Source organism: Fistularia commersonii, chromosome 20 (genome assembly GCF_037954325.1).
Source record: "Fistularia commersonii isolate RoL2024-O1a breed Wild chromosome 20, RoL_Fcom_v1.0, whole genome shotgun sequence".
In the NCBI taxonomy this organism is placed as follows: Eukaryota; Metazoa; Chordata; class Actinopteri; order Syngnathiformes; family Fistulariidae; genus Fistularia; species Fistularia commersonii.
Genome location: NC_141303.1, coordinates 12952470 through 12971019, shown reverse-complemented (window position 1 = coordinate 12971019; position 18550 = coordinate 12952470). Strand labels below are relative to the sequence as shown.

The 18550-nt window shown below is 41.6% G+C and overlaps 1 protein-coding gene across 5 annotated transcripts in view; it reads left to right on the top strand.

The window, feature by feature from the left end:
- ryr3 (ryanodine receptor 3) overlaps positions 1–18550 on the top strand; it is a 110805-nt gene that overhangs the window by 83147 nt on the left and 9108 nt on the right. For 3 of the 5 annotated variants that reach the window (XM_086167503.1, XM_086167501.1, XM_086167500.1), the window contains 25 exons: positions 742–887; positions 1127–1214; positions 1304–1396; positions 2937–3104; positions 3398–3457; positions 3587–3721; positions 4152–4264; positions 5459–5555; positions 6551–6663; positions 6746–6797; positions 6888–6944; positions 7038–7137; positions 7780–7859; positions 7997–8073; positions 13116–13189; positions 14550–14564; positions 15422–15502; positions 15617–15705; positions 15780–15908; positions 16008–16112; positions 16333–16414; positions 16534–17819; positions 17915–17967; positions 18050–18212; positions 18311–18397. In XM_086167503.1, the coding sequence (XP_086023629.1) occupies positions 742–887; positions 1127–1214; positions 1304–1396; positions 2937–3104; positions 3398–3457; positions 3587–3721; positions 4152–4264; positions 5459–5555; positions 6551–6663; positions 6746–6797; positions 6888–6944; positions 7038–7137; positions 7780–7859; positions 7997–8073; positions 13116–13189; positions 14550–14564; positions 15422–15502; positions 15617–15705; positions 15780–15908; positions 16008–16112; positions 16333–16414; positions 16534–17819; positions 17915–17967; positions 18050–18212; positions 18311–18397 (3543 nt within the window). The remainder of the gene's footprint in view (positions 1–741; positions 888–1126; positions 1215–1303; positions 1397–2936; positions 3105–3397; positions 3458–3586; positions 3722–4151; positions 4265–5458; positions 5556–6550; positions 6664–6745; positions 6798–6887; positions 6945–7037; positions 7138–7779; positions 7860–7996; positions 8074–13115; positions 13190–14549; positions 14565–15421; positions 15503–15616; positions 15706–15779; positions 15909–16007; positions 16113–16332; positions 16415–16533; positions 17820–17914; positions 17968–18049; positions 18213–18310; positions 18398–18550) is intronic. The other 2 variants (XM_086167502.1, XM_086167504.1) reach the window with 1 other exon arrangement.

Here is an 18550-nt window from a genome sequence, read left to right as displayed (position 1 = left end):
GGAGCTACAGTTTTGGAGATGCTCCGGTCCAGTCATCAACACAACACATTAAGGCCCTTTAAAGTCACTGACATCCTTATATTTGCCTGTATTTCAAAGTTCAACACATCAAATAGAGGAACAAAAAAAAAGTTCACAGGCTACCCTTAATATCCAACAATGTCACAGTGTTGTGGCTGATCGGTGTAAATATTGGAGCAATTACATGGAATTGTCTTTTTTTGTCACAGTACCAAATAACCCAGAGTATCCTATGTGGCCCGAAAACAACCATAAACTCACCACATTTTTATTTTAAAAAATATATAATGATACCGATTCTTACAAAATACCGATTCCACCAATTGATAAATCCTGGGCAAACATTCATAAAATAAGCATTTTAAAAGTTGTGCAGACATGACAAGGTTCAAATGATTTGACTAATATAGGATGATTCATGTTTCACTAATAATAAATCATTTTATTGCAGGTGCCTTACTCGATACTCAAGGACTCATATATATTTATATATATATATGAAAAATGTTCTGACTTTTGCCTCATCTGGAGCATCCCTGCTCTTTACACAAAGTGTTATGAAGTGTCATTTAGTCTGTCTCTATTATTGTCATACATTTTGTACAAGCGTTAGAACAACTCTGTTACTGTGTGTGAGTGAGAATGGACAACCAGGGGACATTGTGAGAACATTTCCAAAACTGAAATGATGGATTAAAACGAGATTTGATTATTTCACAGGTTGTGTCTGAAGAGGAGCTGCTGAAGGCTGACAGCAAAGGTGACAACCAGGAAGCAGAGCTACTCATTTTGGATGAGTTTGCCGTTCTCTGCAGGGACCTCTACGCTTTCTACCCTATGCTCATTCGTTATGTGGACAATAACAGGTATGGTAAACAAAAAAACACCAAACACCAAAACAAAAAAACACCAAAAAAAAAAAAAAAAAATTCTCAGTTTTTTTTTTTTTTCAAATTATTTTACATCATGGTTTGTTGAGTAGTTTTGTATGTCTGTATTATTATTATTATTACTGTTACTGTTGTTGTGTTTACTTTTGTATTGGACAGATGTACAGTAAGTTGCCATCATTTATGATGTATATTTATGTCTTTGTTTGCAACAGGTCAAGGTGGCTGAAGGAACCTGATGCTGATTCCACTGAGCTCTTCAGAATGGTAGCAGAGATCTTTATTCTCTGGTGCAAGTCACATGTGAGTGCCACAATAAAACCTGTCAGATCGAAATACAAGGTTCATATAAGTAGATTATTTACCCTGATTTTCTTCATCCCAAAACCTAGAACTTCAAGCGAGAGGAGCAAAACTTTGTGGTTCAGAATGAGATCAACAATTTGGGCTTTCTAACTGGAGAAGGCAAGACAAAAATGTCCAAGGTAAATATATTTTTGCCTGAATTAAACCTAAGATCAAACTGACAACACTGAAAATTAAGGACGGTCACCTTACAAGTGTGATCCCAGTTGCTCATGTATTAGCTCGTGAACTATATAAGCAGCTACTCTATATGTGTTTATGATTGAGCTAATAAACACAATAATCCCACTACTCAGCACCACAGACATTAGGAAATCTAATAAGACTAATAACACATCAATTGTATTGATATGTAAAAAATTCTAGCTTTCACTGTTCAATTTAAATGAAATTTAATTATCCATTTGAGTTTTGCCAGAGAACATAATGACTCTGAAAAGTCTTCTTTTTCTTTTGGCTTCTCCTTTTAGGGGTTGCCACGGTGAATCAACTTCCTTCATCTAACCTTGTCTCCGCACCCCCTTCTGTCACATCCCATAACTTCATGTCGTCTTTCACGACATCCAAATATCTTCTTTTCGGTCTTCCTCTAGGCCTCCTGCATGGAAGTTCCGACCTCAGCATCCTTGTACCAACATATTCACTATCCCTCCTCTGTACATGTCCAAACCATCTGTCTGGCTTTCTGACCTTCTCTCCAAAACATCTAACATGTGCTGTCCCTCTAATGGACTAATTCATCCTCCTCAGTCAAAAACAGAGCCTGAACATTTTCATCCATGCTACCTCCAGCTCTGCTTCCTGTCTTTTCCTCAATCCCACTGTATTTAAAGCATAGAGCATCTCTTTCCTCACCACTGGTTATATACCTTTCCTTTCATCCTGGCTGATACTGATTTTAACACACATCACACATGACACTATTTTCCATAAATGCATCTATTTACCTCTTTTTAACTCTCCATTGCTTGACCCTGAGGACTCAAAATCCCCCCCCCCCCATCTTTATTTTCATTTCCTGTAGCCCCACAGTTCCACTTGGGTCCCTGTCATTCACACGCGAGTATTCTGTCGCACTGCAGCTAACCTTCATTCCTCTCCTTTTCAGCGCTTTTTCCTCTACCTGCTCCCTGCTCTCACTACAGATAGGAATGTAATTTGCAAACCTCATTGCCCATGTAGATTCCTGTCGGACCTCTTGTCAGCCCGTTCATCACCACTGTAAAAAAGAAAGGATTTAGAGTTGACCGCTGATGTAATCCCACCTTCACGTTGAACTCCTCTGTCCCACCTACAGCACACCTCCCCGCGGTCTCACAGTTGTCATACATGTCCTGCACCAGTCTAACATGCCTCTCCGCCACTCCAGATTTCCTCATACAATACCACAGTTCATATAAGAACATAAAAGAATCACATTGGTATGAAGGACAATGGCAAGATTCAGCAAGACATTTTATATAATCACAAAATGCAAATGGCACAGCCGTAGCTGTATTACATTTTGAATGTTTGGGTTTTTTGAAACCATTGTTTAGGCTAAAGTACCATAAATCAGAATTCATTACAATGCAAAACAAAGGTCTACACACTGAGTTAAAACTATATAAGTCCTTTAGGGGGAATATTACAAAATTGTCTGCCTTTATGTCTGTGCAGTCAGGTGGGGACCAAGAGAGGAAGCACAAGCGTCGTCGTGGAGAATATTATTCAATTCAGACCTCTTTGATTGTGGCTGCACTAAAGAAAATGCTCCCCATTGGCCTAAATATGTGCACACCAGGGGACCAGGAGCTCATCTCCCTGGCCAAAATACGCTACAGTCTGGTGAGCTGAGAAATATTCAACCCTTCTTGAATTCTTTACGATTTAAATTAGTATGAAGTCCTCATTTTCATTCTCTAAATTTTGATTTACTCTCACAAAATGCAAAGTTTACTGATGTCCCAGAATCTTATATATTTATCCAATGATTAATGTTTTGGTAATGTAGCTGGTTTATTGATATAACAAGCTCTAATCATTCTCATAAGTAGTAGTTGTAGTAGTAGTAGTAGTAGAAGTAGTAGCAGAATTATATATAAACTGTTATGAATATGAAATGTCCTTTTCCACCATAGAAAGACACCGATGATGAGGTGAAGGAGCACTTGCGTCAGAATCTCCATTTGCGAGACAAGGTTAGCTGTCATGCATTTGAAAAGAATTGATTACAGAGTATTAAATAAATATGTTCTGAATAAAAATAATTGAGGAGCTTGTTTTTTTTTTTTTTTTTTTAACTTGTCGATTTGGACTCTTTGCTATAGTCTGATGACCCAGCAGTTCAGTGGCAGCTGAATCTCTACAGAGACATTGTGGTGAAGAGTGAAGAACCAGAGAACCCCGAACACACAGTGAACAGAGTTCAGAGCATCTCGAATGCAGTTTTCCATCTGGAGCTGGTAAAAACACACTCTCAACTTTGCTATCAGTTCATGTGAGAAAAACATAGGACTTGAAAATTGTTTCAATTCTTGGAAAATACAAACATTCTGACTGATGATCAAATGGCAGTTTTCACAATAATGTTTTCTGTGTGTATTTTGTGTCCTTTTTTTCCAAATCACAACATAAACAATAAATAAGCAATCTTAACAATAGTCTGGCAGTTGACTGTATTTAGTGACACATAAAATGGTAGTGACATTGTAATTTGTGTATTTACAGCTTTGTCTTACAAACTAATTGTTCATTATTTAAGTTGGTGAATATAAAATATGTGAATCAGCATTATTCAATATGTCACCACCACAGTTTTCAAGAAATGACCTGTATACTGTTCATCTCAGCCAAAAGCTAATTCTTGTATTTATCACATTTGTCGGCTCATAGGTTGAACAACCTCTAAGAAACAAGAAGTGTGTGTGGCAAAAACTGCTCTCCAAACAGCGTAAACGTGCTGTAGTGGCTTGCTTCCGCATGGCGCCTCTCTACAATCTACCCAGGTGACTCTTTTATATCTGTCAGTTGCGCTACTGAAATACAAATTCCCATAAATGATTGACATTCACTTTTTTAGCTGAAAAAAAAAAAATCAAATATCCTAACAAGTGGTTTTCTCTTGTTTTTCTCAATCTAATTGTAAATAACAAGCAATCATCAAATAGTTGTGGAGATTGGACATTTGTTCTGGATTGTGTGCCCTTGTAAACCCCTCATCAACTCCCTAATGACATTATCTCCTCTGTGTTGTTTTCTTGCATAACAATACCTCATCCCTTCCTCAGCTACAAAAATAATAATTACTTCCTGAATGGCTATCGGGAGGTTTGGCTGGAAAAGGCATTCAATGCCTCCAGCTTTGACCGCCTGTTCTCCCTGCTGACGGTAAAGTGAAACCACGGGGCGAATGCTTCATCTGTTCAACCCCTTCCCCTTCATCCACCAAGCTGTGGACCTATCTGTGCCTAGCAACCAATTGTTTCTGCACTGTTGATTCTGATTGGTCAGCTAGAACGAGCCAAGATTTGACCAGAGCAAACATATTTGGGAAGTAGAAAAGCGCCGCAAGCTGCAGGCCACTTTTTCATTACAGGTGTATTCCAAAGGAAGGAAAGAAAAGAAAGAAGACTGTCAGAAAGAAAAAAGAAAAAACTTCTGTGAACAATTGTGAGTTGTTGTTAGGAAGCGGCTTTAAAGTCGACTATCATTTAAAGCGTTGTTTAACGGTTTTGTTCTTACCGTATGACTATCTTAATTCTATTCATTTTCTTCTTTTTTTTTTTTTACCTGACGCCATTGGTTGTGCAGTTTTATAGCTCATCTGTGTGATCGTTTTGAGTGGAAAACATCAACTAATATTTTTCTTCTTCAACTCTGTCTGAAATCCACTGATGTTTCTATAAAACTGTATATCCTATCCAAAGTGTGTGTTACTCCAGGGAGTGAAAGAAAAAGCTACCGCAGTAAATTTACAGACCAAACTTGACCAGTCAGAAGAGCCAGTGGGTCCCACATTGAACTGTCACCCCCCTGCCTGAAATGCACTCCGTGTAATCCCTTCCTCCCCCCCCCCTACATCTCTCCTTCCTGTCTCCTCCAAAAACTCACCAGAACCCACCCTAATGCCACTGTACCTCCCTCCCCAATCCCCCTTCATTCCCCCCCACTTCCCCTCACCCTTCCCCCCCCCTCCCCAGGCATCGTGCTATCAACCTCTTCATCCCGGCCTATCAGGGACAATGGATAGAGGCAGTGGAGTACTCCTTTGAGGAGAAGCTAGTTCAGGATCTGGCAGTAAGTACTGGGCACCCCTTGCCCTCGGCCCGTGCGCCCTCCGTTGGTGCTCCTCTGCCAGTCCTGTCTGCCGAATGCTTCTTTCACTCTGCGCCCGTCGAGCCTTGGGAGCGTGCGCGTGTGGGGACCTCGCCCAAAGCACCCATGGGCCCGAGGCGTACGAAAGCCTTCAAACCGAGATCTTTCAGTGGTCGAAGGCTGCATGATCAACTCAGGAGACACAGGGCCAGCTCCGGCGCTCACAGCTCTAGAAAAATGGGCAATGCCTTTCTGACGGCAGTGGTAAGGGGGGCTTTTCACTAGGAAATTGTCACTAGCTGTTTTTGGTGATCAGATCTAGATCCAACTCATCAGTTGTCTTTTTTTGCTGTACTTTGTAAGACTGTAGTGTGAGTGTGAAGGTGATGTTACAGTACATTCTGTGGCCCGTGACATCAGTGGCATGCTTGAGTAATCTTGTTGAGATCACATTTCATATTATATCTTTTTTAAAAGTGTGCTGCCACTTGCTCAAAAGGCCCAACAGACTTTTCCTTGTTCTGGTAGGATTTCTTGTCCATTTTTCACCTTTATTCCACAAACAATCAGATTAGTCTTGACTCTTGAGATCTGGACAGCTTTGATAATCCCCTTCCAACAGGCCCCTGCCAGGTTCATTCTTCATGTTCACCATCATATCACCAAATCGCTTACTGGTTGCATCTGTTTGCTGTAACATGCATGTATTAAAAATCCGTTCCATTGTCCACTCTTCCTCATCTTGTCCTTTTCACAGATCATCAGGACATGACTAAGCTCATCTGCATGTCAATGCTAGTCGATGTTAATTACTTTCGCCTGTGTCTTTGAGAAAAATGTGAGTAAAAGTGCAATAATGAAGAAATGAAAGCAACAAGAATTTAACCTGTGATGGGATGATATCTCGTAAGAGAATGAATAGCAAAACATTAAACATCGGGCCGCAAGCTAAGCATTCACCCCTGTGGACCCTGCAGAAAACTCCCATGAAGATTGTTGAGGAGGAGGAGGAGGAAGTGGCTGAGATCCAGCCAGATCCTCTCCACCAACTCATCCTGCACTTCAGCCACAACGCTCTGACAGAGAGAAGGTCAGAAAGCTTGATATGCAAACGTGACGGACCTCTATGATGATGCTGCTTCTCCTTCTTGAACCTTTATTTTATTCTCTAGCCACTTGGAAGAAGATCCTTTGTATATTGCCTACGCTGACATGATGGCAAAGGTAATATGTGGCCTTTTTCATTGTTTTTTTTTTTAGCAATACATTGAATTGAATTTGGAGGTATAAAATGTTCGTGTTGAATCTGCTTAGAGCTGTGCTGAGGATGAGGAGGAGGAGGAAGAAGAAGGAAAAGAGAAAACATTTGAGGTGAACTCTTATTCCCATGTAGACCTTCGTCAAACTGTCAGATCTATAAACATGACGTTTATTCCCTTATGCTTCATGTGGCTGTGCCAACAGGAAAAGGAGATGGAAAAGCAGAAAATCCTTTACCAGCAAGCGAGGTTGCATGCCCGTGGGGCTGCTGAGATGGTGCTGCAGATGATCAGCGCTAGTAAAGGTAACAGTGGTCTTATTATTTCTCCGTTTCAGTCAACAGTTAGTCTTTTTTTATAAAAGGAATGCCATTATCAACAAGAATAATTATTGAATTACCGCTAAATTTTAACAATGAATAGAAGAACTCAAGATTGTACTTGTACTTTTATTGTAAAACGCAGCGAATAGTAAATTTCTCTCTCTAAATTTTACACAAATTACGAAATGTAAGATATTAAACGGTATCTGTTATGATCACTTGATTGCCTCTGTTCATCAATTAAATGTATATGGATTCTAACACCATCTAACCACAAAATGATGGTTCAATCACACATGTTGTTCTTCAGTGCAGTTGCACCGTGATCCTTTGGTGAGACGATTGACAAGCAACAATGATTTACTTGTTTTAGTCATAGTGGGGCCTTAAAGATAGAACATATTGCAATCCTAATGCATAAATGCTGGTGAAAATTGTATTGCATTTTTGATTATTTGGGCGGTCTCTGTCAGATGTATCTTGTCATTGACTCCCAGCGGTGGCCTGAACGGCAAGGGCCGTCTTGTATATTTAGCAGTTAATCAACCAGTCATTTATCAACTTGTTTCATTTCTTTTCTTACTCGCTTCTCTTAATCCTTTCTACATTTTATCTTGTATTCAGGTCGTTTGGGTCCAATGGTGACATGTACTCTCAAACTAGGCATCTCCATCCTCAATGGTGGTAATGTGCAAGTTCAGCAAGTGAGTTGCTTTATCTCTATTATTTACCATTCATTTCTATGTAGCTCCATGTGGGAACTTTGACATGTATTTACAGTGTGATGAACAAATTTCTGTCTTGCTTTTTTATTTTTTTTTATTTTTTTTTATTTTCCCAGAAAATGCTTGATTACCTGAAAGAGAAAAGAGATGCAGGCTTTTTCAAAAGTCTATCGGGACTCATGCAGTCTTGCAGGTTGGTTGTTTGTTATGATATCGTCACATTTGTGACAGTTTAATTGGATTATTGTACTGCCCTTTTATCCGGGTGCTCAGGTCAGGACAACCCGTTGTCTCTTTAAGATAATGCTCCTCACCTACAAAGTATCGTGAGTGGCATTGCATCATCTTATTTATCCGACTCTGATAAGTAATGTCCAATGTGCCCGGTGCACACCGTGCATCCTGCGTTCGTCTCTTTTGAGCATCACCAATATTTGCAAAAAGACTGTAGAGGAGAGGCTTTTTCTTTTCGTGAACCACGAACATTTACTTTTTAAAGCAAAGCTGAAGACTCAATTATTTGCTGTTATATGAGTCTCGAGTTGTGTTATTGAGTTTCGTCTTTGAGTTTTATTGTGTTATGGTAAACATTTTTTTTTTAATATGGGTGGCACGGCGGGTGTCACAGTTGTGCAGCCGTTACCGCTAATGCCTCACAGCATGAAATACCCTGATTCGATTCTGACAGGGGAACCTTCTGTGTGGAGTTTGCATGTTCTCCCTGTGTCTGCGTGTGTTTCCTCCAGGTTCTCCAGTTTCCACCCACAGTCCACAGTCCACAGAAGATTATTTGGAAATAAATGGGAAAATTGCCCTTATGTGTGAATGAGAGAATGAATGGCTGTTTGTCTGTATATGTGGTCCTGTGCTTAACTGGTGACCAGTCCAGCGCGAACCCTGCCTCTTACCCAATGGCAGCTGTGATTGGCTCCAACATCCCCTGCTCCCCTGCTAACTGTAGGATAAGAGGTTGAAATGGATGGATGGATGGATGGATGGATGGATGGATGGATGGATGGATGGATGGATGGATGGATGGATGGATGGATGGATGGATGGATGGATGGATGGCATGGTTTCTAAAGGGGGTAAGGTTCAAAATTTAAAATGTTCATTGTCATGTGTAGAGTAGTTAGTTGGTGTGAGAGAGGAGGATACAGAGAATAGGGTTAGATGGAGAAAGTTGATTCGCTGTGGCAAAGAAGAAGAAGATTGTTATGTGTACAGTCTGTAAACTTATTTACCCATACAATAAAATTCTTACTTTGCTGTTAAAAGTGTATCCAGATTAGTATTGATAAATAATAATAAACGTACTGTCATGACCTGACGTAAGAGTGCAGGGAATGCAAATACTGCAGGGAAACGTAAACATACAAAGAACTGTAAACATTATTGGCAATATGTGCAAATTAATAATGAGTGCAGCTTTGAGCGTGCAACTCACAAAGTGCAGGTCCTGATTGGATGCAGACTGTTTGAATAAACAGTTAAGTGACATGGACAGTTGAGAGCAGCACTGGCTGTCTTCTTCTTCTTCTTCTTCTTCTTTCGGCTTTTCCCTTCAGGGGTCGCCACAGCGAGCCAACTTTCTCCATCTAACCCTATTCTCTGCATCTTCCTCTCTCACACCAACTACCTTCATATCCTCTCTCACTACGTCCATAAATCTTCTCTTTGGTCTTCCTCGAGACCTCTTGCCTGGCAGCTCCAGTTCCAGCATCCGTCTACCAATATATTCACTATCTCGTCTCTGTACATGACCGAACCATCTCAGTCTGGCTTCTCTGACCTTCTCTCCAAAACATCGGCCATGTGCCGTCCCTCTGATAGACTCATTCCTGATCCTATCCATCCTGGTCACTCCCAAAGAGAACCTCAACATCTTCATCTCTGCAACCTCTAGTTCTGCCTGCTGTCTTTTGGTCATTGTAACAGTTTCTAGTCCATACATCATCGCTGGTCTCACCACTGTCTTGTACACCTTTCCTTTTATTCTGGCTGAAAGTCTTCTATCACATAGTACCCCTGACACTTTTCTCCACCCATTCCAACCTGCTTGGACCCGTCTCTTCACCTCTTTTCCGCACTCTCCGTTGCTCTGGACTATTGACCCTAAGTACCTGAAATCCTCCAGCTTCTTGATCTCCACTCCCTGTAGCCTCACCGCTCCACCCGAGTTCCTCTCATTCACACACATATATTCTGTCTTGCTGCGACTAACTTTCATTCCTCTCCTTTCCAGAGCATACCTCCACCTCTCTAGATTTTCCTCTACCTGTTTTCTGCTCTCACTACAGATCACAATGTCATCCGCAAACATCATGGTCCATGGGGATTCCTGTCTAACCTCATCTGTCAGCCTATCCATCACCATTGCGAACAAGAAGGGGCTCAGAGCTGATCCCTGATGGAGTCCCACCTCCACCTTGAACTTCTCGGTTACCCCTACAGCACACCGTACCAGTGTCTCACAGCTAGCATACATATCCTGCACCAGTCTAACATACTTCTCTGTCACTCCAGACTTCCTCATACAATACCAGAGCTCCTCTCTTGGCACCCTGTCATATGCTTTTTCTAGGTCTACAAAAACGCAATGCAACTCCCTCTGGCCTTCTCTGTACTTTTCTATTAGCATTCTCAACGCAAATACTGCATCTGTAGTACTCTTCCTAAGCATGAAGCCATACTGCTGTTCACAAATGCTGACTTCTGCTCTCAGTCTAGTTTCCACTACTCTTTCCCATAACTTCATTGTATGGCTCATCAACTTAATCCCTCTATAGTTTCCACAATTCTGCACATCCCCTTTATTCTTAAAAATAGGCACCATCACACTTTGTCTCCATTCTTCAGGCATCTTCTCACTCTCTAAGATCCTGTTGAATAATCTAGTCAGGAAATCTACCGCTGCCTCTCCTAGGCACTTCCACACCTCCACATGTATATCATCAGGACCAACTGCTTTTCCACTCTTCATCCTCTTCAATGCCTTCCTCACTTCACTTTTACTAATTTTTGCTACTTTGTGGTCTACAATAGTCACCTCTTCTACCCTTGCCTCTCTTTCATTTTCCACATTCATCAGCTCTTCAAAGTACTCTTTCCATCTTCCCATCACTCTTCTAGCATCTGTCAATACATTCCCCTCTCTGTCCTTAATCACCCGGACCTGTTGTACATCCTTTCCATCTTTATCTCTCTGTTTCGCCAACCTGTATAGATCATTCTCACCCTCCTTACTATCCAACCGAGCATACAAGTCATCATAAGCCCTTTGTTTTGCCTTTGCTACCTCTATCTTTACCTTTCGCCGCACCTCCCTGAACTCCTGTCTGTTCTCTTCAGTCCTCTCAGTATCCCACTTCTTCTTCGCTAACCGCTTTCTCTGTATACACTCCTGCACTTCCTCATTCCACCACCAAGTCTCCTCATCTACTTTCCTTCCAGATGACACACCAAGTACTCTTCTACCTGTCTCCCTGATAACACTAGCTGTTGTTGTCCAATCATCTGGAAGCTCACCCTGACCACCCAGACCCTTTCTCAACTCCTCCCTGAAAACCATGCAACACTCCTCCCTTTTCAGCTTCCACCATTTTGTCCTTTGTTCTGCCTTTGTCCTCTTCATCTTCCTTGTCACCAAAGTCATCCTACAAACCACCATCCTATGCTGTCTGGCTACACTCTCACCTACAACTACTTTGCAGTCACTGATCTCTTTCAGGTTACCCCGTCTATACAAGATGTAGTCTACCTGCGTGCTCCTACCTCCGCTCTTATAAGTTACCCTATGTTCCTGTTTTTTCTGGAAAAAGGTATTCACTACAGCCATTTCCATCCTTTTTGCAAAATCTACCACCATCTGTCCCTCTGCATTCCTATCCTGGATACCAAATCTGCCCATCACTTCACCAACATGTCCATTGAAGTCTGCACCAATGACCACTCTCTCATTTCTGGGAATATTCTGCATCACTTCATCTAACTCATTCCAGAACTTCTCCTTCTCTTCAGATTCACATCCCACCTGCGGGGCATAGCGGCTAACAACATTGAGCATCACACCTTCAATTTCCAGTTTCAGACTCATAAGTCTATCTGACATTCTTTTCACCTCTAGGACGCTCCTAACAAACTCCTCCTTCAAGATAACTCCTACTCCATTTCTCTTCTTGTCAGTACCATAATAGTACAACTTAAAGCCTGCTCCTAAGCTTCTAGCCTTACTACCTTTCCACCTGGTCTCCTGGACACACAGTATATCCACCTTCCTTCTCTGCATCATGTCCACCAATTCTCAACTGTCCCTACTCTCAGTCCCAGACTCTTTCCTTTCCTCCTCTCTCTCTGCTTCCGAACACGCACTCCTCCTCTTGTTCTTGTTCTTGTTCTTGTTCTTGTTCTTGTTCTTGTTCTTGTTCTTGTTCTTGTTCTTCGACCCACAGTAGCCCAATTTCCATTAGTACCCTGTAGGTCATCAGTACCAATGGCGGTCGTTGTTAACCCGGTCCGCGACCGATCCGGTACGGTATAGTTTTGGTTGACTCGCATATTTGGTTTTGGCAAAAGTTTTACGCCAGATGCCCTTCCTGACGCAACCCACTGCATTTATCCGGGCTTGGGACCGGCACAGGGAGACACTGCTCCGTGCCCCCCCAAGGCAGGCTTGGAGAGGCACGGGCCAGTGCCGCCCTGAGGCTGCATTGAGAGCAGCACCGGCTGTGCTGGATGTAAAATGCAGAATTGTCCTGAGGTAGTACATGGTTTTCCAGAGTCTGAAGGCAGTTGGATAGAACGAACTCTTTAGCCGTGTAGTTCTACATTACACGCCTGTACTTCCGGCCACAGGGTAGGAGTGTGAACAGTCTGTGATGGGGTGGTGTCCTTGCCGCTTCTGTCTACAGCAGGAAGGTTCTAGGTTCGATTGTGCAAATGTTCCCCTTTTGTCTGCATGGGTTTACTCCGGCTTCTTTGGTTTCCTTCCACTGTCCACAAACACGCAGTGGGTTCACTGGAAACCTCAAACTTCACTGTGTTCCTGACAACATGATAGGTGGATGCACAATAAAAGAATTGTTGATTTTTTTTTGTTACATTGTGTACTTCTTTTTGACTTTGATTGAAAGGACTTAACAATTTTTATGATTTGGGTTGTTATTGATGATTATTAATATTTTAACTGTTAAAAATGCAACTAGTGTTGATAGACTGTTGACTTTCTTCCCCAAGTGTCCTGGATTTGAATGCATTTGAGAGGCAGAACAAAGCAGAAGGACTTGGCATGGTGACAGAGGAAGGTTCAAGTAAGTGCAGATTTTTCATACTGTGCTTGGAAAAATCCTATGCTTCTTAAACATCACTTCATAATTCGAGTCAGAGTCTTCTGTTAGCAACGTCTGTTAAATGTGAATGCTCCTCCAATAACTAAGCTAATGTTGAACCATGACAAATGTCCACTCAAAGCTATTAATCAATGCAAGTTTCTATTTATGTTTGAATGGCCATTGTAGGTGAAATAATCAAAATTTTTGAAATTTTGATTATCACATGTAGTTTGCTGCTTTTACTAAATATGTTTTTTTTCCCTGTTATAAAAAGAGAACTTGAATGCAATCTGTTCAATATCTTTGCATCAGAGACAATAGATGTAAAAGTTCACTCTGTCATCTTGTATATTGTTATCTGGAATACCAACGAAGACATTCCGATATGAGACCTATCTACTCATCTACTTTCAGTTTTGTTTGATTCTACCACCTGCAGGAAAATATCATTAGAAACAGGACAAACGTATGTTCAAAAGGGAGCCAGGCGAGGTCACAGACCTAGATTTGCAAACTAGTGGCATAATAAGCTGGTTTGGGGTTTGTGGAACATAATCTCTCTGGCAGAGAGGAACCAGAGCAGGCATGGAATACAGAGCAATCCTAACTAGATGTATTTCGGCTCAGAGCTGCCTACTGTGCTTACACCTGCAGACAAGGTTCAGGGGTTGTGGAAGGAGATTTGTTCTAAACAGTGCAGGACCTCTTCCTTAGAATATCCATTCATGTCACAGTTGGCTGTGGACTGATCAATGTCATTTTTAAGCTTTATCAAACTTGTGATCTTTTTTTATATTTGGATGATCAGGATAAGTCTCAGCACAAATGGGCGGGCGGATGGATGCTGGATTGGTCGACGACCGATGGATGGTTGTGATTGTGATTTAACAAAACACTCACTCAGATAGACCATGGTCCAGCCTTTATAAAAGACCGTCATTTTTCTCCACAACTTGCAACACACACTTCACTTGACATCCACTGTTACGTCAAACTATGTCTGTCGTTTCATCATTCAGTCCTCTGTAAAACATCTCCACTGAGTTCTGTGTTTAACTTTTCACTATCACTACTTTTGTCTCGATTATCGTTCCGAAATATTTAGCATTACCGAATTTGGTACTTAAAAGAGTTTGTGTATTTAAAACAAAGGCCAAATTTTTTTTTTTCTGTCTACTGCTCTTTTTAACAGCATGAATTGTTTTTTTGTTTTTTTCCTCCACTCGTAGCTAATATATTCATATCTCTTTGTATTATAACTCAATGTCCTCTCTTTTTGCTTATATATGGTGTATTGTCTGTCTCCTTCCTCTCATTAAAAAAAAACCATCGATGGCAGTCCACACTGAGCGGGGTAAATAGCAAATTTAGATGATATGATATGATATGGCTATGCTTACACCGTGAATGTCTCTTCCATGTGTGTGGTCCATACTTCTTGCTTTATTTGGTACCCAGCCTCTCCCTCCTCCATGCCCAGATGTCTGTAGGGACACACTGTGCATGCTGACTAAAAGAGTGTTCACAAATTGTGGATCCTCAGAATCCATTGCCTGTCCTTTGTGTTATTACTGTTCCCATTCCCTCCATGTTAACATATACTAATGCAAATCCCACTACTTAAAATCCGTTGTTCTATCAGTGCCACTTTCCAAGGGCTTGACTGAGGGATTGTGGACTCTACAAAATGCCTAAGCAAAGCTTTGTCTTGCTTTGGACTTGAGGCCTTTTTCACAAAGCTGGTTTCCGTATAGGTGTCTAACTTTCACATGGTTTTAGCTTCTCACAGAAATGTATATTGCTTGTTTTGTATATATAGCGTCCAATGACTGGATTTTCTGATTTTAAGTGAATTATTGCAACCATGTCTGTCCCCTGCTCTTTTTCTGAAATGTTATCCTTCATCAGGCCCAATCCTGGCCTGCATGTGAAAGTTATTAGGATTCCTCCAGCTTATGGAAATGTCCTAATGTTTTTTTTTTCTCTATATACAAGACCATGTTTTTATTTTGGATTCAGTTTTGAACCTGCAATCTGAAGGTCACTAGACTTTGAAAAAAACGTTTTTAACATTGAACATGCCCTGCTTGCCTCATACCAATTGCCTCTGAGGGAAGTTTTTCCCATATTGTTAGACTTCATGTTGACTAAAATTGGATTAATAATGAGTTCTGTCGGAGCTGCACTCAACAAGATCTTTTCTCTCACAAGGCTCCAAGGTGCTTCAAAACGACGAGTTCACTAAAGATCTGTTCCGGTTTTTGCAACTTCTGTGTGAGGGACACAATGGAGGTAAGGCCTTTCTTCATCTTCATTTCATGTTGTGTTTACAGTAACAGTCTGTGAAGACAGAACACTTTCAGTCTATTGTAAGATAGGATTAGGAACACTATTTCTCTGTGTCAGATTTCCAGAATTTTCTGAGGACCCAAACTGGAAACACAACAACAGTTAATATTATTATCAGCACTGTGGACTACCTGCTTCGTCTTCAGGTACGTGCACATGCAAGTGTGAGCACTGACAAACTGCCTGTTCACTATCAAAGCAACGCTATCCACTTCCTTAGGAATCAATCAGTGACTTCTACTGGTACTACTCTGGTAAAGAGATCATTGATGAGACCGGAAAAATCAACTTCTCCAAAGCTTTATCTGTAGCGAAGCAGATTTTTAACTCACTGACTGAGTATATTCAGGTAAGGCTTCATCAGCACAACTCGTAAGGAATTAGAATGACTGTTTTAATGTGTGTTAATCCATCCCATCACCTCTTCTTGCAACTTGACCTCTTTCAGGGCCCTTGTATTGGTAACCAGCAGAGTCTAGCTCACAGTAGACTGTGGGACGCAGTCGTTGGCTTCCTGCATGTGTTTGCCAACATGCAGATGAAATTGTCGCAGGTACGATACATCTTCTTTTTAATGTTAACCTCTTCATGTGTAAAAAAATGGCAATAAAAGAGAACTTCACATTATCAAAATGTGAAAAAAACGGTTCTATTATCTATATCTGTAATCTCCAAGATTTTTTTTTTTCTTTTTGAAGTACATTTAGAGTTCTAATTGAAAACGCCTCCTGTTCAAAGCTTTTTTTTGAAAAAGAACACATTCATCATTTTAGGATGCCAGTCAGATTGAGCTGCTAAAGGAGCTGATGGACTTACAGAAGGACATGGTTGTCATGTTGCTGTCCTTGCTCGAAGGTAAAAACCCAAAGGTGTCCTCCGCTTTCGCAATAAAGCTGCGGTAACCAGTGTATTATATTGTCTGTATTAGTTTGTGTAGAGTATTTGTCAATGTAAATGAGCTTTTCCCTTCCCAGGCAACGTTGTAAACGGAACTATCGGAAAGCAGATGGTCGACACCCTGGTCGAGTCCTCCAACAACGTGGAGATGATCCTCAAGTTTTTCGACATGTTTCTCAAGTTGAAGGACCTGACGACCTCCGATAACTTCAGAGAGTACGATCCCGAGTGCAAGGGCATGATTTCAAAGAAGGAGTTCCAGAAGTCCATGGAGAGCCAGAAGCAGTACGCTCAGTCTGAAATAGACTTCCTGCTTTCCTGTGCGGAGGCAGATGAGAATGACATGTTCAACTACAAGGAGTTTGTAGAGCGATTCCACGAGCCAGCCAAAGATATCGGCTTCAATGTGGCCGTGTTGCTAACCAATCTGTCCGAGCATATGCCGCATGACTCTCGACTTGCCACCTTCTTAGATCTGGCAGAGAGCGTACTCAGCTATTTTGAGCCTTACCTTGGGCGCATTGAAATCATGGGCAGTGCAAAGCGCATCGAGAGGGTGTACTTTGAGATCAGCGAGTCGAGCCGCGAGCAGTGGGAGAAACCACAAGTGAAAGAATCCAAACGTCAGTTCATCTTTGACGTTGTCAATGAGGGGGGCGAGAGTGAGAAGATGGAGATGTTTGTTAATTTCTGCGAGGACACCATCTTTGAGATGCAGCTGGCCTCACAAATCTCTGAACCAGACGCGGTCGAGCAGCTCGAAGAGGAAGAGGAAGAGGATGGATACAGCATCCTTGAGGATCTGACAGGGGAGGATGAAGCCGCACTGGAGTCCGCCTCCGCCTTTACTACCGCATGCTGCTCAGTCAAAAAGAAGATCGCTAATGCCCGCAAAATGGTATCTGTTAAAAACATGCGCAAGCGACTTAAAAAGATAAAGAATCTGAGCATCAGAGAGATGATCACTGGCCTCCTATCCTTCTTCTATATGCTCTTCACCGGCTTCTTTAAAGGAATCTATGGCCTCATTTTTGGTTTCTTCCATATCATTTGGTCATCCATGTTTGGAGGTGGCTTAGTTGAAGGTGCCAAGAACATAAAAGTGACAGATATTCTTGGAAATATGCCTGACCCAACCCAGTTTGGTATTCATGGGGATGTAAGTGAAGGGGAGAAGGTGGAGGCCATAGAGTCATCTGGAAGTTTAGACCCAGCCATGGCACCACCAGCAGACATCGCAGAAGCCGACATTATGCTAGAAATGCTGACAGTGCCCAAAAAGGAAGGCGGGAAACATGTTGAGCCCGGCCTGGGTGATGTGTCTGAACTGAGTGCCGAGACCTCCACTACAGAACAAAAGAAGGTTTGTAATGACCAGTGCATCGTATATATGCATTGTATTTAACCCTATGGTTTACTTCTCCTCCTTTGAATTTTCTTCCACTCTCTTTAATCCAGAAATCCTCCGCCGTGCCTGTTGAAACTCCCGAAAGTGAACCGGAGAAGGCAGAGTAAGTCACACTGATCCAAAAATGAAAAAAAAAAAAATGGAAAATTTGGGAATAGTCTAATCACACAAATGTAATAATGCAGCACAGAGAATCAAGAGAAGGAGGACAAACCAAAGGCGGAGGAAACGAAGGAACCGATGACTGAGGAGAAGCCCAAAGCAAGATCCAGTCACCCTAAAGAGGCAGCACCTGCATTCATGTCAGGCATTTTTGCTGCTCTGGATGTCTATATGACCAAGATACTGGTAAACCTTATAGAATACCTCCTGCTTTTTTGAGCTTGTCAATCGTTGTTCAAACATATCTGCTTTCTTGCTTACTTTTCTCACTTTTTTCACTCCAGAACTACTTGGCTCGCAACTTCTACAACCTTCGTTTCCTGGCTTTGTTCGTTTGTTTTGCCATCAACTTCATTTTGCTCTTCTACAAGGTAACTAAGGTCAAATTCCAGATCATTTCATTTTTCAATGAACAAAAGTTCAAGTAAAACACAGTCGTGGTTTAACACTGATTTAGTCACATAAAAAGGGCATCTTCTTTTCCTTTGTATGCTTTATTAGAGGGATTAAAAAAAAAATAACCT